General features: G+C 46.9%; 1 protein-coding gene across 3 annotated transcripts in view; it reads right to left on the reverse strand.

Moving 5' to 3' along the window:
* Ttll9 (tubulin tyrosine ligase like 9) overlaps positions 1-18327 on the reverse strand; it is a 37055-nt gene extending 18728 nt beyond the window's left edge. For 2 of the 3 annotated variants that reach the window (XM_050151345.1, XM_050151343.1), the window contains exons 1-5: positions 18274-18327; positions 10192-10235; positions 5994-6086; positions 2455-2566; positions 1272-1457 (exon numbers count right to left, since the gene is read on the reverse strand). In XM_050151345.1, the coding sequence (XP_050007302.1) occupies positions 1272-1457; positions 2455-2566; positions 5994-6086; positions 10192-10235; positions 18274-18288 (450 nt within the window). In that variant the 5' untranslated portion in view covers positions 18289-18327. Of the gene's footprint in view, positions 1-1271; positions 1458-1915; positions 2010-2454; positions 2567-5993; positions 6087-10191; positions 10236-18273 lie in introns of those variants that run through there. The other variant, XM_050151344.1, reaches the window with a different exon arrangement.
* Between the last annotated feature and the right edge of the window lie 3021 nt (positions 18328-21348).

Raw genomic sequence — 21348 nt, forward strand, 5'->3', positions numbered from 1 at the left:
GCGGAGGCGTGCTGGCTGGGGACTGAGAGCAGGTGCTGCTGCTACTCAGCTGGGCTCGGGGCTCATTTCCTTTCTCTTTTTGGAGATAGGGTCTCACTGTACGGCCCAAGCTGTCCTGGAGCTCACTGTGCAGCTTAGGTGGGCCTTCAACTTGTAACACTCCTCCTGCCTTGCCTCATGAGAGCCTGGATTTTTAAGTCTGTATCTGCCATCTGAGAGCTGTGTGAGCCTGAGCTATGGCCCACTGGGCCACCTACTGCTTCGTCTGTATGCTGGGGCAGTGCTGACCTAGGAAGCTGTGTATGTTAGGCACAAAGCACACAGGTTAGAGGAAAGGCTTGGAGTTAGATGTACAACAGTGGCTATTTCTCCTAGCATTTCCAAGATAGGAAATGGACCTAGGAAGCTCGGGTTAGTGTCACAAACCTGAGTGGCCCAGAGTAGTGCTACACACCTTTAATCCCAGCGCTCAGGAGGCAGAAACAGGGGCATCTCTGTGAGTCTGAGGCCAGCCTGGTCTACATTGTAAGTTCTAGGACAGTCAGGACAAAATAAGCAAACTTGAGTGTGCACACGTCTTACCCAGGAGCGGGTCGAAGGCAGAAACACTGAGCAGATGGGTGAGCCTGAGCGCTGGTCTGATTCACATAGAGGCACTTGCTCTTGCTGCTGGTCTTAGGTGACACTGAGTGGCAAAATTAGAAGGCAGGGCCTGGAAAGATGGCTCAACAGTTAAGAGCACTTGCTGCTCTTACAGAGGACCCAGGTTCAATTCCCAGCACCCACATGGCAGTTCACAAATGTCTGTAACTCCAGTTCCAAAGGCTCCAATGTCTTCAGACCTCTGTGGGCATTGCACACAAGTGGTGCAGACACACATGCAGGCACAACTTGCATACACATGAAATAAAAGTAAATCTAAAACATTTCCTTAAAAATAAAAGAGTAAAAGGCAGTGGTTCCCAAACATACTGCAGCAGAAACAGGTACAGGACTCCCCAGGTGTCTGGTCCAGGAGGCCGAGAGGCCGGAAAGGGTGCTCTCCTGCCATGTCCCAGGATTTTCAACCAGAACAGAAGCCTCGGGGTGTGGGTATGGAGGGTATGCCCCACACCAGGCTCCCCAGTCTGGGAGCTTGGACAGGACACCCACGATGGAATAGTTCCGGGACAGAGTAGCTTCTTTTTCATGGAACCTCAAAGGAACAGGAGGGATTCGGTCCTGGGACCCCAGGACCCCCCCACCCCCACTCTCCCTGCGGAGGCACTCACGGGCTTCATGATCCAGGTGATTCCGGGGTTCTTGCGGAACTCCTCCACAAACAGATGGTACTCACAGGGCATCTCAAAGGTTTTGGGGAAGAAGTCGCACTTGGCTGCCTCCACCTTCCCCGCCTCGCGCTCCAGCTGCTTCCGGAAGCGCTTGAGGTTCTTCACCATGTAGTTCTTCCTGGTAAGCTGAGCAGCAGGGGACAGGGCAGATGTGAGCCTCCTGCTCCCTGCCTTGCCCACGTCTTTTTAGAAACAATATTTCATTACCTTTATTTATGGGGGGGGGGTAGCTAAAACGAGAGAAAGAGGACATGATGACCCCCTTTCTGAGCTTTTCCCTCAGCAGTCAGTTTTCATTTCCCCAGAAACAGGACATTTTCCTTCACCGGCACTAAGTTTCTTTCCGCCATGTACCAGAGTAAAAAGAGTGTTGGGGACCACTCTGACCCCAGCCAGCCAACAATTGCTTCTCTAACCATGCATCAAGACAATTAATGGTTGCTTCCCTACTTGCGCACCCAGGCTGGGGTTTCTGCTACAACCACTTCTGTGTTTATGGACAGAAACAACGACCCAAATCCTACAACAGAAGGGACACACAAACACTTTAAGATCAATAGAAGGACTGACATAGTGGCCCACACCTTTAGTCTCAGAGGCAGATGGATCTCTGTGAGTTCGGGACCAGCCAGGTCTACATAGTGAGTTCCAGGACAGCTGGGGCTACATAGAGAAATCCTGTCTCAAAAACAAACAAACAAACAAACAAACAAAAGATCAATAGAAGAGTAGGGAGAGTTATCGAGATGTGAACCCTAGAAAAAAAAACCCAGGCTCCCTTAGAGTCGATACCCAGCTCAGGCCCCTCTCTGTCTAGAGAGCTCTGACATTTGTCAATAAGATTCACTTTTGCTTTGAGCCCTTTTCCAGTATCGTGATCATTTAACTGATAGAACCCACCAGTATCAGAGGTCAGAGAGCAACCTCTGGGAGTCAGTCACTGAATTCGGGTCCTCAGGCTTGGCCACAAAAGGCTTTATCTGCTGTATCCTGCCCACCTCTCGATCCCAGCCTCCACTCTCAGCCCCTCAGAGTAGCAGCGACAATCAAAGGACCCCAACAGACAGACAGCCTGCTGGTCTAGCACCATTCTCACGTCTCAGGCCTGGAAGCTGAGGCTCACCTCATAGTGGTTCCGGAAGTGGCTGATCCGCACGTGCTCATCCATGTAGGTGTGGTCAAAGTTCTCACGCAGCCAGCTGACATCACACCAGTAGAAATCCCACTCACCTTCGCTGCAGTGCGAAGACACAGGTCAGGCCTGGGGTCTCACAGCACATGAATGGGTGGAGGGAGGGAGTGCTGGCCACAGGGACTGGCTTTCCTGAGGCACCAGCAGACGCAGCCACCCTGTGCCCAGAGTGCTTTATATAACTTCTCGATAGACTGGTCACACCTGCTCCATCCCAACCATTTCCAAAGATGCAGGGACACCCTGCACCCCAAAGGTCCATCCATCGGGCACTCACTGCTGCCTCTTCAGGCTGCGTTACAGGGTGGTAGAAGAATCATCCACCCTCTCTGCCCCTGCCCTGCTACCTTACTTTGGATGTTGATTGTCCCCAAAGGCTGGAGTGTTAAAAGCCTGTGGCAATAAAGGGAGGTGGAGGAGTCCTTTAGGGATGGGTCCAGAAGAAGGATATTAGTTTACTGAGAGACATGCTCCTGACTAGCTCTTGACTTCTGGCTTCAGGCTTTGCTTCCTGGCTACCATGAATTCCCACCATGCTGTTCTGCCTTGCTATAGGCCTAAGAGGAAAAATTCAACTGATTGATCATGGGCCAAGACCTCCAGAAACAAATAAACCTTTTTTTAAAGGAGGTGTCTCTCTATGTAGAGCTGACTGGCTTTGAACTCACAAAGATCCTCTTGCTTCCACCTCCCTAGTGCTGGGAATAAAGGTGTGCACCACTACTCCTATCATCCCTTCCCATTCTGGCATAATTTCCAGTTAAGGTGATTGTTTTGAAGATATTTTGGAAACTATGGAAACCTAACTAAATGCCCTCTACCCCTGCTTTTTTTTTCCCTACTAAAGCCAAGTAGGCTGAGTTTTGAAAAATACCTTGAGCGAAACAAAACGCAGTGAGGAGGTGGCTACCTAGATTGAGGAACGGAGCCAGTCCTGACCTTGACCAAGTCAGGAAGAGCACCCTGGTCTATTGCATCTCCAAAGGCCTACGCTGTCTCTTTCATCCCAGCGCCTACAGGCTACAAGGACAGGGAGAAGCCATAAGAGCCTTCTTTGGCAGATGGCACAATGAGTTCTCAATGTGTGAGCAAAGATGACCATGGCTGACTGCTGACACACAGTGACCTTGACATGGGTGTTTCCAGGCTGATGTCCCAGAATTACAAGGACAAACCACTCTGGTGTGGCTACGGTGAACCCTGACCTGCATGCAGGAGCTGCCAGCCAAATGTCCGAGTAGCTGAGTGCTGAGGTTTCTGTAGAACAAGGGGAACAGTGGCCGACAAGTTCTGCTGGGTGTGTCACAGTTTCTAGCAGCTAAGGAGATTGCTTCTTAATTCCTCTCAGCTGTGGATGGGCACCTCTCCTGGATCCCAATCCTGCATAGGAACTCGACCTTCAGGAATGCAGGGGTAAGGGTGGAAGTCTTCTGTCTCTTGTAAGGGACACTGTGTGGGAATGTCTCTGAGGGCCCCAAATTTCCAACAAGCTCCAAATGACTTTTTAAAGGTTTAATAGCCACATTCTTGCTCTTAATTGAATGTTAAGTAAGAAAATAACACGTACTGAGGCAAGCTGGTAATCACTGTCACCCGATGCAAAAGGCTGGCACATCTCTAGGGAAAGCCCAAAGAAGTCACGTGGGCTAGGATACGGCTGGCCTGGGGCTGGGGTGGCACTGTCAGGAGCTACCCATCTCCAAGGGTCAGGGAAGCATACAGGGAGGGCCAGCAGGATGGAGGAAGTAACGGGGATTTAAGCAAAGTACAGTGACGTACCTACCTGTGTGGCAACACCATTGGGAAACTTACTATTTGGGAAGCTAATTTTAAAAGTTTAATAAAATTTTCCACTTCCGAGTTTTGTTCTGAGTGTCTTTTTAAACAGGCTAAGGGAATGAATAGATGTTTCTGTAAAGATCTGCTCATGACCCACATGCGCAGAAAAATGTGTTATCATTAATCACCAAAATACGAAAAGGCAGCATGGCATCCCAGGAAACACGTACCTGGAGGGCAAAGTTTTGAGTGGATAATGATGAGCGCTGGCAAGGATGTGGAAAACTGGGTTATATTTGTTGCTGCTGGAAATGTGAGGTGGGGAGGGGGCACTTCAGAGGATTCTACTGCTTCCCCAAGAATTTAAATGCGAAGTTACCACAAGACCCAACAACTCCACCTGTAGTAGGTCTTTCTCCCGGGGGAAAGGAAAACATATCCACTTAAAACTTGTACATGAACGTTCACAGACTTTATTTATAATAATGTTAGTGTGGAAACAGTCCAAATGCCCTTCTGCTGATGAAGAGATAAGGACAATATGGTACGAAATGGAATATAATCCAGCCAAAATAGTGGCAGGGGTGAATATTCTGATGAGTAGCCTAGAATGCACAAGGCCCTGGGTTCCACCTCCAGCACTGGGGATGGAGATAAGGTACTGATAGAAATAAATCCATGCTTGACTTGGCTGCACCTTTGGAACAAGAAGACCAGACAAATGGCGCAAAGGGTCTCGTACCTGTAATCCCGACACTCAAGAGGACCACTGAGAGTTTTAGGTCAGCTTAGGCTACATAGAGAATATCAGGCTAGCCAAGGCTACCAACAAGAAGCTGACTCAGGAGGGAGGGAGGGAGGACGGGAGGGATGGGGAGGAAGGAAGGAAAGGAAGATGATGATAAAGGGTAATTGTGCAGCTCCATTTATGAGGTGTTGAGTAGAACAGATTGAAGTGGAGGTTGGGGCTGCAGGGAAAGGAACATGGGGTAACTCCTGGAAGGTGGGGCTTCTTTGGGGGAAGAGGAAAATGTTCTGGGATGGGACAGTGAGAATTACACAATGTTATGAGCATAAAAGACAGGAATTGAGCTAAGCCTGGTGTGCAGGTCTGGAGCCCCAGCACTCAGAAGGTGGAGGCAGGAGGATTAGGAGTTCAAGGCCATCCTCAGCTTGTCCCCTAACTCTCTGGCTCATCCTACAATACCACAGTGCCCCTGGTTCCAGGGAAGGAAAGGCCATTCTGTCCCCAGGATGATTATAAGATGACCAAGGCACACTTAGGGCAGCCATGATAAGCTAACTATGAACAGACCACCCAAAGGAAGTGCTTTACTTCCAACCATTAGCACCTGCCAGAGTAGGACTCAGCGTGAGTCTCAGTAATTTACTCTGAAGCAATACCTGGTTGCAAAAAGAACCACAAACTGGGATTATCGGAGCACCACCCAGAAACAGACCATCCAAAAGAAATGCCTAGCGTTCCAACCATTATAGATAGGATCACCCGCCAGCACACTCGCCAGGACACCCCTAGACAAATGTCAGCCAATCAGGGGTCTTGAACCTCAGAAACCCCTCACTCCCACATTTACTACTACCAAGGAGCTACCGAGAGGAAGACAAAAGGAACCCAGGGCCTGAGAGACCAGGGAAGATAGGCTGAGTGAAGGGAAGAGAGGACATCTTACTCTTTCACTTCTACCCATCCGGGCCTGTGGCGCAGAACGTCCATGAGAGTGTTCATGAGTGTAGTCTTGAAGCGGATTAACGTTCTTGGCTCTCTGTAACAAAGACAGCAAAAAACATGCTCAAGACTGTGACTTTCCTAGGATTCCCCCAAGGATTGGGACAAAAGGGAGGAAAAAAAGCCATGTTCTACCTGCAGCTGCCACAACCAGACTCTTACCAGAGCCTGTGCTGCAGCTCAGACTCAGCACCACAACCTGTCAACACTCAGACTAGCCAAACTGAACTCTGAGCATCTCTGAGCTTTGAAAAATAGGAAGCTACGCATATGGTCCCAGCCTGTAATCCAAGAGGCCGAGGCTGAGAATTCAAGGCCACCTCGATTTCAGTGCAAACCTATAATCCAAGAGGCTAAGGCCAAGAGTTCAAAGCCACCTCGATTTCAGTGCAAGCCTATATTCAAGGCCACTTCGGTTTCACAGTGAGTTCCAGGACAACCTGGAGCACAAAGTGAGAGTTTATATCAAAATAACAGTAGCAATAATAATAATGGCTAGAAAGATGGCTCGTGATTAAAGCACTGGCTTCTTTTCCAGAGGAGCCAGGTTCAACTCCCAGCACACACATGGCAGCTTACAACCATCTATAACTCCATTCCCAGGGGATCTCAGGGTCTTCTCTGGCCTCTGCAGGTGCCAGGCATGTGCAGGGTACACAAACATGCATGCAGACATAATACCCATGCACATAAACTAAATAATAAAAATAGTAAGTCAGGCATGGTGGCTCACGCTTGTGATCTATCTTGTACTTAGGAGGTAGAGGTAGAAGGATCAGTTGAAGGTCATCTTTGGCTAAATAGATTGATGTCAGCATAGGCTACATGAGATCTTTTTAAAAAAAAAATAAAAATAAAATGATAAAACAAAAACCAAACATTTTTCAAGTCCCTACTATGTGCTAGGCAAGGTCTGGCTGCCTCGCATGTGCTGTGACTAATTCTTATATCACATGGTAAGTGTCTGCAGATCCCTTCCCCAGGCTTTCAGCTGGGGAGATGGAGCAGATGTACTTTTGCCTATTCCTCCTACTAATGCAACTAAAAACCCAAAACATGTTTAAAACAAATGTAAGAAGACGACTGGTACACAAGGAGGCCAGTTAGGAACCTCGGAGCAAAGGGATGGTGCTAGGGACTTCCCAGCTTCCTTTGTGCCTCTCTACGTCCCAGATGTGGGGGGGGGGGGGATGGAAAAGCCAGCCAATAGGCATCCAGAAATGCTCATGACCATCCACCCTAAACGACCTTTAAAAGGAGCCTGCTCTCCCCAGCTTAGGGAAGCCCTAAACCGAACAAACTTCACAGCAGAATACATAATGACGGCTCCACTCTAGTGAAAGACCGAGAGGACACCTGTTGTCTACCTCCTCTACCTCCGCTGGGGCCGGCAGAGGTCAAGTGGCAAGTCCTCCCTTCTCAAGAGGACTAGGACTCCAACACTGGCTCTGTCACTGGATGGTGCAGAGGAGGAGGAATACAAGGCTGAGGCATTCATCTGCCTCAGGCAGTGAAGAGTCCCCATTGTCCCCCATCAAAGGAGGCCAAGGGTTGGGGGAGCCTGAACTCCAACCCCATGCAGGTGTGAGATTGCCCCTCCAACTCTGGGCTGATGTTAAAGGACACAATTACCAATTAATACCACTGAAAACAGTGTACTGAATCAAGAAAACGAAAGTTCTTGAAACAGCAATTAAGTTGACCAATTTATCAGTAAGGCTGACCAAGTGCAAACACTACTGGTGGGATGAAATGGAGGTGGAGCTACCTCCGACCCCGGCCCCGCAGAGGCCAAGCCCACAGGGAGAGCAAGCTAGTCCTCTGCACAGCGACACGTGGCAGCTGAGATGACATAGTCCTTGAAAAGCCCAGATCATCACAGCTCTCCCGGTGTGGCACACATTTCAGTAGCTGTATCCTAGAGGAATTGAATCCGTTGTGTGAAAACACCCCCAAAAGATGTCCCTGGGCCCAGGGGGTTTCCCTCGAGAACAGATTCCCAGAGACATCAAAGCAGCCTCTGTTCTGCACTGTCTTCCAGAAGGAAGAGGGGAGAGGGCCTCCAGACCATCTAGTGTAACCTGAGAGTGAAATTAGACACGGACAGTTAACAAACAAAGCTACGAGCAAGGGGCTGGGGAGCTAGCCACAAAGCGCTTGCTTATTGTGGAGACCCCGGGTTACATTTCCATCACCACACAAATAGGCACACACATGTATGTTCACAAACATACACAGGCAAAGGAAATTCAGCAATACAAAAACAAAAAACAAAAACAAAGAATTATATCCCATAACCAAGTGGAGCATTTCCAGCAGGCAAAGCTGGCTCAGTGTTGGAAAATCTAATATAATTTATCACAGTAACAGACTCAAGAAGCAAAACCACATGATCATATCAATTAAAGCAGAAAAAGCATTCCTGTTATTCGACCTCTAAATAAACAAATTAATATCATCAATTCTAGACTGTTTTGGAGTACAGGGAGCAGATGGACAGACAGACAAACCATAACTGATATATTTTGATCTCTTAGGATCACAGGCCATGAGTGTCCCTGGGAGTTTCCTTCCAGCTCTGTTTCAGGGGACTTGATCTTCCCCTTTCCAGCTACTCATCTTTACGGAGAGATTTTCTCCTAATCCTCTAACAGAACAACAGACTGAATGAACATAGTTTTAGATATGCATGGTGGTGCACGCCTTTGATCCCAGCACTGGCAGGCAGAGGCAGGGGAATCTCTGTAATTATGAGGGCAGCCTGGTCTACACAATGAGTACCAGGACAGCCAGGGCTGCTTAGCTCCTGTATCAAAAAAAAAATTTTTTTTTCCCTTGAAACAGGGTCTCAAGTAGGTGAGGTTGGCCTTGAAAACAATTGTTTTCGGGTCTCTGTGACTCAAAGGCTGGAGCTGCAGTGGGTACTGCGTGCGCATGAGGAATCAACACAACCCTAAAGCTCTGGCATCAAACCTCTGCAGTCACACTCTGGACACTTCATCCCATGAGGGAAAGAAATGTAGTTGGCTGTTGTGTTTCTTGTAGGCAAACAAGGCATGTTTCTAATTGACAGGTAACCTGGTACGAACAGCTGGATGGGTCCTGTTGACTGAAGTGCTCATGGCTTTGTCAGGGTAGGGAAGAGATGCCAAATCCAGGGTCAAGACCTGGAATAGGATTAAGAGGCTCTGCATGTGGGCTGGAGAGATGGATCAGCGGTTAAGAGCACTGACTGCTCTGCTCCTCCAGAGGTCCTGAGTTCAATTCCCAGCAACCACAAGCACCCTTAATGAACTGGTGCTCTCTTCTGGCCTGTATACAGGTAGAACACTGTATAAATAATAAATAAGTATTGAAAAAAAAGTAAAGAAAAATAAGAAGCTCTGGATGTAAGAGAGAGACGACTTGGATGAGATAGTACCAACCATATGGAGCGAGAGCCCCGAGAGAGCTGCCTGAAGTCACCATACCAACCATAGGAAACTCAGTGAACAGTAAGCACCAAACCCCTCTGTACCCCAAAAATCTCTGGTAAAGAGTATTGCTCTCCTGCTTGGTCCAGGTGGGTTGGTTTTAAGGCAGACTGGTAGGTGCTAATCTCTGAGCAAAGGCTGTCATGGATGCTGAGTGCCAGAGGGGAGGGATCAGTGTATCCTGCAAATATCGGGTATACAGGACTGGTTCCCAAGTCCAACCAGCCCTGCCCCACGCATGAAGGATTCCCAGCAGGGCACTTGGCTCTTCAGAGTGTCCGGTTTCTCCATCTGCACAGCGAACACATTGGCAGGATCTGCACCGAGGGTGGTGGTGAGAATTTGCTGACACAGCACAGGGAGTGGTGGGGTGGCCCAGGGCCTGACTTCCAATAGCTGTTCAACAACTGTTTACTATAGTCACTAGGGCTACAATCATAATCATTAAACTACATAATGGCGAGATGGCCAGGTGCCACGGAGCTCACCTGTGATCCCATTGTGAGTTCAAGGTCAGCTGGACCACAATGGAAGAGCTCTAACTCATAAAGATGATGTGGGAAGGATAAAGACAGAAAGATTAACGAGGAGATAGAAAGAAGTGGAGGAGAGAAAGAGGGCAGGAAAGAGGGCCAGTCCTGTGTGTACGGATTGAGTAAGAACACTCACCGCTCTTTTCCTTTTGACAATCCATGGCCCTTGAAACTTTGATTCTGTAGGGAGAAAAGAAAAATGATGTAACTGGTTTTGCACACCCACCTACCTTCCTGTTTAACCTAGTTCAGAGAGTGAGACTCTCAAATTACCACACTCAATGGGGTGTAGGTTTTCAGGCATCCAGCCTGGCTGTGTTCTCCCTCATCGTCTCTGCCCAGAAATCAGGGCAGAACTTACCTGCTCATGAAGGAATGACTTCTCCATCACTGGAGAATTGTACCATAGGCAAGATTGCTGTATGAAGATCTGATCATCGGTGTTTCAAATGCCAACCCAAAGCCCAGCCTGAGAGCTCCTCTGACTCCGTGGGGAGAGTCTGGACCTTCTATTCTGAGTTTTGATTGTACACAAGATCTAGGAAAGGACTGTTTAGGGTTTTTTTTTTAACTCTTTGTTCTTTGGAGGCCTGCCACTCAGCTCCCAGATAAATACACAGAGACTTATTCTTACTTTTGAATGCCTCGCCTTACCTTGGCTTGTTCCTAGCCAGTTTTTCTTAAATTAACCCATTTTTTTTTTGCCTCTGGGCTTTCATCTTTCTCTATTCTATATGTCTTTCTTTCCATCTTATTCCATTGCTGGCTGGGTGGCTGGCCCCTGGTGTCCTCCTTTCCTCTGCTTTTTGCTCCTTCCTCCTCTCTTCCCCTTCTATTTCTTCTCTCTAGCTGGCAGTCCTGCTTATCCCTCTCCTGCCTCGCTATTGGCCGTTCATCTCTTTATTAGATCCATCAGGTGTTTTAGGCAGGCAAAGTAACACAGCGTCACAGAGTTAAACAAATAAAACAGAAAAGAATGCAACATATCTTTGCATCATTAAACAAATACGCCACAGCATAAATGAAATATAACACATCTTCAACTAATACTCCACTTCTCAGAGTGATTTCCTTATCTCCCAAAAGACCTCCCCAGTCCTCTACGGATAGGGGTGTGGTTTAGCTCTAACCAAGTTCCAGAAAGACTGGCCCCAGTCCTGGTTGGATGGCTCCCTGAGGCATGGATGACTATAGGGAACACACTGTCCTGTTCAGGATGACATCTTCAGGGCGGATGGACTTTTCTGTTGCCCTCTAACATAGTACCACAGATGTAGTGGCTATGCATCCATTATCACATTGTTTCTGTGGGTGGATAGTCTGTCCACAGCTTAACTGACCGGTTTGCACATGTCTTACACGCCACATCAGGTGCCTCCCCAAGAGGTGGCTCTCTTTTGGAATAGGGGGTTTCTTCTACTCTCAGATGCATGGTGGGTACAAGTTAGTTGCTTGGGGTCCCAGGCCAGAGGTCCCTGGCAACTCATTCATTAGCTGGGACTTGCTCCCAAGTCTCTAAAGACATGGACGTCTGTTTTAGAATGTTATTTTAACTATATAAAGATGTGTTACATTTGTTTTATGCTGCAGAATCTTACTTTAACTGTGTAAAGGTGTGTTATTTTTGTTTATGCTGCATTTGTTTAGTTATGTAAAGATGTGTTGCATTTGTTTCAACTTGTCTGCCTAAGACACCTGATTGGTCAATAAATAACTGAATGGCTAGGCAGGAAAAGAATAGGTGGGGCCGGCAGGGAGAGAAAATAAATAGGAGAAGGACTCTAGACTCGAGAGGTAAGAAGGAGAGAAGGAGAGAGAGAAGGAGGGACACACCTGGGGTAAGAAGCCAGGCAGACACCAGCAAGACAGACAGAGAGAAACAGATATACAGAAGTAAGAAATGTAATAAGCCCCAATGCAAAAGGTAGATTAAAAAAAAAAAAAAACAGGTTAATTTAAGTTAAAAGAGCCAGAAATGTGCCTAAGCCTGGCTGAGCATTCAAAACTAATAATAAGTCTCTGTGTCATGATTTGGGAGCTGGCTGGTGGCCCTAAAAGAAAAAGCCTGGTACTGATGTCTGTTTGCACCCAGGTTCCCTCCAGAGCGCTTGTGGTACTTCTAAGCCTTCCCCTCCATGTCAGCTCTGATGAGTCTGTAACCTAACAGGATCACAGGAGGAGCTTGCCGCCATTTCACAGGCTCTGCCTACACTCTGGGTACGTCAAGGAATGGTTATCTTTGGGATCATCTTGGTGTTCTAATTACCGCTCAGTCATACCCTTTAAAGGGAACAGAGTAAGGACACTTCTTTACCAAACTAGTGAACCCCAAAAGCAAGCAAAATTATAGTTCGGTCTCACTGCAGTCCCTCCAACGCAGCCAGTGCGCTTCAAACTATCCTAATCTTTTTGTTTGCTTGCTTTGGTGTTTCAAGCCAGGGTTTCACTGTGTAGCCTGGCTGCCCTAGAATTAACTCAGCTGATCAGACTGACCTCAAACTCATGAGATCCACCTGTTTCTGCCTCTGAGTGCTGGGATTAAGGGTACGTGCAACTACCACTTGGCTAAATTCTAAGTTTTTAAAAACCTGTTATCTTTCATTCTTTTTCCTGCTCTCAGTTCTAGACTTTTCCTAGGCAGTCACTCCCTGGCTTTTGATTGCAAAACTTTTCCTTTCTTCACTGCTTGCATTACTATAGGTGCCCAACTTTAATCAACAATGTGTGCATAAGTGAACCTACGAATACTGTGTGTGTGTGTGTGTGTGTGTGTGTGTGTGTGCAGGTGCACTCACCTGTGCCTGTGAGATTAAAGGCCTGAGACCAGTGTGTTGGATATCTTCTGCCACCCATTATCTCAACAATCTTCGTTTGAACGAGGGTCTCCCAGTGGAATAAAGGGAGTGGTGACCTCAGGGTAAGAGCCCAGCCAGCTAAATTTCCAACAGTGAAGAGGAATTGAAGAAAAGTTTAGAGCTGGGTGTGGTGAAACACGCCTTTAATCCCAGCACTGGGAAGGCAGAGGCTGGTGGATCTCTGAGTTTGAGGCCAGCCTGGTCTACAGAACAAGTTCTAGAACAGCCAACCTTAAGCAGTAAAGAAAATCATGGAAAACAGAAAGCTGTTGAAGATGTAACTGAATGAGGGGGGCCATGTTCCCACCCCAGCAAGCAGCAGAACTTGGCATCTTCAGCCACATGGTTCTGGCTTTAGAGTCAAGGATAGAAGAAAGACATCATGTAATCTTCCTCTACAACTAAGAAAAGTCAATGAGGACAGGCACGTGTCAGGGATGTCCTTGAATGGAGGCCCAGAGAGGCCATCGTGTGAAGCTGTGAAGGAGAAGCCTGGCTTGCCTTGGAGAGCCCGACACGTTGGAAATGCCAAAGTTGTGGGATACCTGCGGATGAAAGCTGCTAATAGGGGGTGGAACCAGCCCAAGAGAAAGTGTGCTGCAGTCAATAGAACTGAAAGGAGCTGGAGAGCTGAAGAACGTTTTGACATCAGACATGAAAATGCAGAGTTTGGAGTTTGTCCAGCTGGTTTTCAGTCTTGCTTTGGTCCAATGTTTCCTCACTCTGCTCCCTTCCCTGTGTTTTGGAATGGTGATGTATATCCTGTGCCATTATATGTTGAAAGTATGTGATCTGTTTTTTTACTTTGATTTTATAGGGAGTTACAGTTAAGAGATTGCATGAATCTCAGAAAGACTTTGAAAATTGGACTTTAAAACATTGTTAAACTATGATAGACTATGGGGACTTTTGAAGTTGGACTAAATGCATTTTGCTTTATGTTATCATTACAAGCTTGTGGAGGTCAGTGAGTAGAATATAGTTTAAATATAATTGCATCCCATAAACTCATCAGGAATAACACTATTGGAAGGCATGGCTTTGTTGGAGTAGGAATGGCCTTGTTGGAGGAAGTGTATCACTCTGGGGGTGGGCTTTGAGGTCTCATACATGCTCAAGTAGTGTCCAGTATCTCAGTCCACTTCTGTTGTTGTGGAAGTTTCAGAACGACCACTGTGAGGAAGATGGACTTTATAGCAAAAGGAGACAGGAAGTCAATGAGGAGGGCAGCCATTAGATGCCAGAGCTGCCGTGAAATAGCCTCTGCCAGGAATACAGCTCTACACAGTGCCCTTCTTCACACTTCTGACCACTAGGCCTGTTGGATAACAAACTGCCCAAGCCAGTAGACTTATGGGTAGCTCGTTACCACAATCACCCTGAAGCAGATACAAACAGAAGCAAAACTGGTTAATGTATGCTACCTGCAGTCGGCACCCTCGCTAAACTATCAATGGAAGCAGCTTATAGATCCCCTCATATTGTCTATGTACATACATGCTATCTATGAACAAAGACAAATTTGCTCCTTCTTTTTCCATGTCCATGACTTCTGTTTATTTTTGCTGCGGTGGCTAAACCCTAATCTAGTGCCGGCTATAAGTTTTTAGTGCAAACATCTTTACCTTAGGTCTGGCCTTAAGGGACATTTCCTGTTTCATCTTTTAAAAAATGATATTGGGGAAGCCATCAAGATGGCTCCACGGGCAAAGGTGCTTGCAGCCAAGCCTGACTCTCTGCGTTCAATCCTGGAGACCCACATGGTGGACAGAGAGAATGGACTCACAACTTGTCCTCTGGCTCCACACATGGACCGTGGAGCACATATACCCACTCACATAAATTAAAAATGTAATAAAATTTTGTTTTTAAAGAACAATGCTACTATAAGTTCTTTTAATTGCCCTGTACCAAAAAGGGTAATTTTTCTGCTATTCCCTAGTTTTTCAAGAACAAGTATTTAATTTCATTGTTTTACTTAAGGCATCCTTTCTTACATCACTATGGAAATCTATAAAATTCCCTGACCACATCTTTCACTGATAATTATTACGTTATTCAGCCATCACGGTCATCAAGTTCCGGTTTTTCAGAGATGTTTGACATTCCCTTCTGCCTGACACCGCAAGAACTGTATGTGTCAAATGCACGGTGTGTGTGAGGTGCATACATGCATTTTTCTGTGTAAGAGTGCCTGACCTTGCAGCATATGTAGAGTTGGAAGGCTGTCTCAGTCCCGAGTGTCAGTCCTCACCTTATACCTCGTTTGGGACAAGGTCCCTTTTGTTGTTCACTGCCCTGTATGCCAGGCAAGCTGACCTTCAGGCTTTCAAGGCTCTCCTGTCCCCACCTCCCATCTCACCCGAGGAGCTGGGATTACAGAAGTGTGCTACCATGCCCAGCTTCATCTTGGTTCTGGGCAATCTAACTCAGGGCTTCACAATTTCACAGAAAGCATCCCTCCCACTGAGCCACCTCCCTGGCCACGAACTGTACATGCGATGTCAGTGTCCTTGCTTGCCTTCCCCAGAGAGCGTAAGGACCCATCCAAGGTTAAGGGTTCTCAGAAGAGACTGGCTTTTGTATCTTTTGGGAATAGCAAATGGCTTATCAGGACCATATCATCTGTATGTGACAGCACATCCAAGTGACACGCAAGCAGAGGGAGATGCAGTGAGGCTCGTGGAGCTCCGCACAGTCCGGGTGCCCCAATCTCCCAGCCCGTCTGTCTCTGTGTCCATGTTTCCCATGTCGCACAGACACCCTAGGGACTCAGGTGAGGGCGAGCAGCTAGGTGGCTCCATCCATCAAAGGCAAGTCTATTCAAATGAATACCTTTGCCAGGGTGGGACCCTCTGAAGGGTCTGGGACTCAGAAAGAACCCGCAGTTTCAATTATTGGCCCCACTCTATTTGTGATACAATCTACCTTCTCCCCAAGGGGCACGAAGAAACAATGGCGTAGGAGAGATTTCCTTTCTTTTCCTTTTTTAAAAGAGTCCTGCCAGGCTGTGGTGACACTTTTAATCCCAATACTCTGGAGTCAGAGGCAGGTGGATCTCTGTGAGTTCGAGGCCAGCCTGGTCTACAAGAGTTAGTTCCAGGACAGTCTCCAAAGGTACAAAAGAGAAAACCTATCTCAAAAAACAAACAAAAAAACCCCCCACAAAAACAGAAAAAAGTTCGTATGGATTTCTCTTTTACCACCAAATTTCTCCCAATGTGTGTGTGTATGTGTGTGTATGTGTGTGTGTGAGTGTGTGTGTGTGTGTTGTGTGCATTTTTGAAAATATTTTTCCTTGCATGCAGTGGGTCTCTCTGCCCTCATTACACCCCAAAGGGCAGAGAGGATTAGGGAGCTCTTATCCCCACCAACCAACCAACATATCTGTACTGGCTCCCAGGACATGGGACCAACATTTCTGTACTGGCTCCCTGGACATGGGACCAACATTTCTGTACTGGTTTTCTGGACATGGGACTAACATTTCTGTACTGGCTCCCTGGACATGGGACCAACATTTCTGTACTGGCTTCCCGGACATGGGCCCTATCACCGTTACCTCTGTGCTCATTCGCCAACGCAGGGTCTTACTGCACTTGTCTTTCTGATCAAGGACAAAGATCCAGTCCTGCTGTAGGAGGGCCACATGGCACCTTTACGCTAATAGAGGGAGGATGGGGAATAACCAGGTGGAACACCTTACGTCTAATAAAAACCCAACCCCCCCTTAGGAGTTGACGGTCTTCCCAGCTCAGGGGCCTCTTCCTCTGTCCCGGGACTCTATGATGCTTGCCAATAAACATTTCTTTTGCTTTGCTATCAGAGCACTTCCTGTCTTGTAATTCTTTAATTCACAGAGAAAATGACCCCATCTGCTAGTTGGTATCAAAATAATTCATGCAAGAGAGTTATTGACAACCACTCTAATTAAGCCAATTAAATGTTTTAAGTACTTTTTATTGATAACCAGACCAAAACTGAGATTGTGACTATTCCTGCCCAAGCTCCAGGGTACAGTGTTTTTAAAGGCAAAACCCACACAGACATAATTTGTGTCAAAGTTAGATGAGGGTCAAAGTGACCTTGAAGCGTTCATTCCAGGAGAGCACAGTAATTATTTTAGACACAACATGCCAATTATTTTTGACTTATATAGTTCCTAGTTATTTTAGTTTGCTTTAATTATTTTGATTAATACAACTGAATCATGGTCAAGGCCGTGGAAATCTCAAATAATGCTGCCAAGGCAGACATGACCACTGTGGGGGTTGGGGGTAGAAGGCCTGTGAACTAAGTAAACAAAATGGAGTTAGAACAAGACAACATTGCCTTAATTGTTTCACTATCAAAAGAGAACAGGATTTTGGGAAGGACTACTGCCGCAGACATTTGTTTTACTTCTGTTAATGACACTTGAATAGCGAGATGTCTCCAATGTGTGTGCTGAAAGAGTGTTACTTTAGGGAGTGAATCATGATAACAGCATAGTGGAGGCGGAGGGAATAAATTCATTGTAAACCCACGAAGTTCAAAGAGGAGGCTTTATTATTGGATGTGGGAAACGAAAACAGAGGAGTCAGAGTAGCGCCCCAGTTTCTAACTTCATCAACAGCAGTTACTCAATAGAGAGAGCTGTGTGCGGTCTCTGCTTGACGGCTGGGGTACAGGGCTACAAGGGAGCAAGTCGCTCCAGGAGTCTAGAAGGAAAGACGCGAGCTAAACAAACGTTAGACGGAGTAATGAATCCTGGCAGGAGGAGTAAACTCATGGCACTCAGCCGGTAGACAGAGTCACCTTCTGTTCTGCGAGGGAAAGAATCCAGAGGTGGCATTCTGAGAAGTTGAAACACGAAAGTAGCAAGCAGCAGGTTGGGACCAGAATGTTGGGTTCTAAGGCGACTCATTTCCCTTCTTTCGATCTCATTTTTCTTGATTTTAAAATCAGGATTGACTTGTCGGTTCCTATAATGCAAGAGCTTGTCTGATTTGAGGCTCAGATAGAACTGGGATTGGAAAAGCCACTAATGAAGATTTGATGGACGGACGGAAGGACAGACAGGCAAATGAATGAAAGAATCTCTAAAGGTTTCTTTAAGTCAGGATAATATCTAGGGGCCACAGAAGACGCTGGGTACATTTTTGATTCTAGACTCAGTAAATTTCCCATCAGCATTCCAGTCTCGCAGAGCATGCGCTGAAGTTCCTGTGGCGCATGGCAGGTCGGGCTTGTAGTCTTCAGAGAGAGATGAGGGTATTCTTTTCTCCCCACCCCCACCCCCACCCAACCTTCCTGCTCTAAATCCCTCCGCGATTTCCCTTCCTCTAAGGACATCAAAAGCATCGAATTGGTGTCACTCTTACCTTCTGTCGGGACATGACACGGGCCCAAACTAAACCGCCACCGGCGCACGGGAGAGCGTGTGCGTCTCGTTACCACGACAACGGATGCGTCCGAATCCGCCACTCTGATTGGATGATATTAGACTACGCCTCTAGGCCGTAGCGGCAGCCTCTACCTCGGGCTCTTTAAAGTGGTGCCTAACCTTCGCTCTTATGCCCCAGCAACTGCTCTACTTAGGATACACTACCCGCCGCCGCACCTACTGTCCAGCTGTCCAACTCCACTCCCCACGATCTAAAAGCCCTGCATCTGAAAAATGGTCACGTTTCAGAAAATGCGGTCCTCCGATCTTACTGAAGGAAGTTTCCTCACCAGGTTCAGCCCCAAACACTCAGTCATTTTCTTTTTAAATTTGGGTTTGGATTTGTTGTAGTTTGAAACAGGGTTTCGCATTACCCAGGCTAGCCTCAAACTCACTTCCTAACCAAAGATGACCTTGAAGTCGGAGACACGCCTCTACGTCTGGCTCCCTCACTATCTCTAACTCTTAAGCACCCAGCGACAGTGGCATTTGCTTGGGAAGTAAAGGTAGGAGGATTCAAAGGCATCCTGGGTTAGAAAGTGAGTTTAAAGTCAGCCAGTGTGACATAAAACCCTGCTTCAAAAACAAAATTAAGCTATTTATAATCTTGGGGTTTGTATGTGATGTTAGGGAGAGAACCTAGAGCCTCTTGTATAATAGACAAGCACTCTACAGCTGAGATTATCCCAGACAGAAAATAATTTCTTTTCTTTTAAAGACAGGGTCTCAATGTGTAGTCCTGGAATACACCATGTCAACCAGGCTTGCCCCAAACTCTGCCTCCTCTGTGTCTACCTCCCAAGGATGGGATCAAAGGTGTAAGTGCCATTGGTCAGGTCATAACAATAATTAATCCTTAAGTACCAATTGCATGCCAGAGCTAACCCTCATGCCTACTGCAGCGCCATGATCAACTGCCCACTGCGCCCTGTCCACCTCAAGTCATTCTCTGCTTGAGCACATTCCGTCACCTCCCCACCCATGGGCAGCCTTCTCGAGCTCCTCCAGCCCACTCTGTGGCCCTGTTTCCAGTTGGTGGCTTGACCTTTATTTCCCATCCCCACCTTCTGCATACACCGCACTGAAAGCACTTTCTCCTCTTCTGCCCTAACCTCAACTTGTATTTTATCTCATTCTGGAAAAAGTTCTCTAAATCCTCACTATCTCCTCCCGTAAAATCTAGAAAGAAAAAAGAAGGGAAAGGGGGAGTTCTTATGTATTTTCTGTTGTGTTCCAGGAGCATAGCACATGCCCGGCACTTGGCAGCTGGCCAACACCATCTAGTGACTGGCTGAATGAGAAAATATTGATTAAACAGATAGTTACCAACTGTGAAACTAGAATACAAAGCCCCAGACTAAATATATGTCCAAAATAATTGAGAAAAGGACTCAAATGTTTATATACAGGTGTTCACACCCAAAGAATTCACAGTGGCCCCCAAATGGAAACAACCTGAATGTCCATTAAAAGTCAAATTAGTGACAGTTATTACTAGATACATACAATCGAACATTACTAGGTCATGAAGAGGCATGGAGTGCTGAAACACACTGATGCGTCAATGAACCTGGAAAGTATGCTAAGGGAAAGGTCATAAAATGTGTGAGAGGGTACCCAAACAATTCTCAGAAAACGTTAAGAAAAAGAAGGCCCCACCCTGGCTTCTACAAATAAAAATGGGCAAAAGATAGCTTGTTAGTCACCTTCATTGTGGCTGAAGAAAGGGAAGGTTTCCTTTGGCTCAAAGTTTGAGGGTACAGTGCAGCGCTCTGGGGAAGGGGTGTCAGTGGGAATGTGAGGCCGCATGGCTAGCTGCAGCCACAGCTGAGAGTCAGAAAAGATGAAGGCCGCTGCTCAGCCCATTTCCTGTCTTCTTTGTGTGCAGCCCAGAAGGCTATTCTCTTCTTTCTGTGAAGCCCCTGGGATGGAGCCACCTCCTTCAGGACTGGAAAAACAAAACAAAACAAAACAAACAAACAAACAAAAAAAAACAAAACAAAAAAACATCCACCTACAGGACGGTTTTTCCTAAAGGAAATAGAGTTTCTAATTGCCACTTGTAATTTGCACACACTCTTGGTGACTTAAAAATCTCATGAAGGTGTTATCTTAAGGTTCTGAGAAGAAGCCTGGAATGGGTCTCTTTCCGGTAGCTATAAAAAATGTAACTCTGTTGCCTCACAGTTCTTTCCAATAGCTGTAAAAAATGTAACTCTCTTGCCTTACAGTTCCCAGCAGCAACTCCTGAAGTTTCTTGTGTAGGCCACGAGGACCTTCACCCTGAGGAAATGAGTTGGTTAGTGACACACCTGGGTCCCTCCCCACTCTTATTAAAGTAGAAATTCTCTCCCTCCCCCCATTAGCCACCTCCCAAGCTCAGCTATCCATTTCCAAAGACGTCGGCTATCTTTGAAGAGCATTTTGAATCTTTTCAGGGAATCTTACCGGCCTAGGTATAGATGCTTTCTTGACATCTTGGTGTGAAAAACAGCTCAGAAATAGAGTTGTCTCACCACGGCCCCCTCCACCCTCAGCACCAGACCCCTGTCCCTCTGCTTCCTCCAACCCTATTGCCCTGCCTCCCTGTCACCTGTGAGAACATTCGATCAAGGTTTTCCCGGACACACCAGCATCCTTCCACCTCGTCCCAGTTGATTCATGACTTTCACCCAGCTCCAGCCTTAACCTGCCCCCTCCTGTATAACACAACATACTCAGAGTTGACAGCGGCCAGCATGCAGACATCTTTGAGAGCCATCATTTTGCTTACCACAGGGAGCGTGAATGGGTTTCCAGGGAGCATGGATCAATTCCCGGGGAGACCTGTGTTTTAGCTGAATTTCTGTGAAGCTGTCACTTCGTGATTCATTGAAGGAAGTGGAGCTTTTCCTTAGCTCTCCCTCGCAGAGCAAACAGTCATAGCTATTAAATGTGCGGTGTCTAGTAACTTCCTTACTTTTTCTCCTCGGGGCTTTAACCACGCAGAGGGCTCTCATATGTGTGACTTGTT

The sequence above is a fragment of the Alexandromys fortis genome, unplaced genomic scaffold (assembly GCF_014885135.2).
Source record: "Alexandromys fortis isolate MF-2015 unplaced genomic scaffold, M_Fortis_MF-2015_v1.1 scaffold_27, whole genome shotgun sequence".
NCBI classification, from domain to species: Eukaryota; Metazoa; Chordata; class Mammalia; order Rodentia; family Cricetidae; genus Alexandromys; species Alexandromys fortis.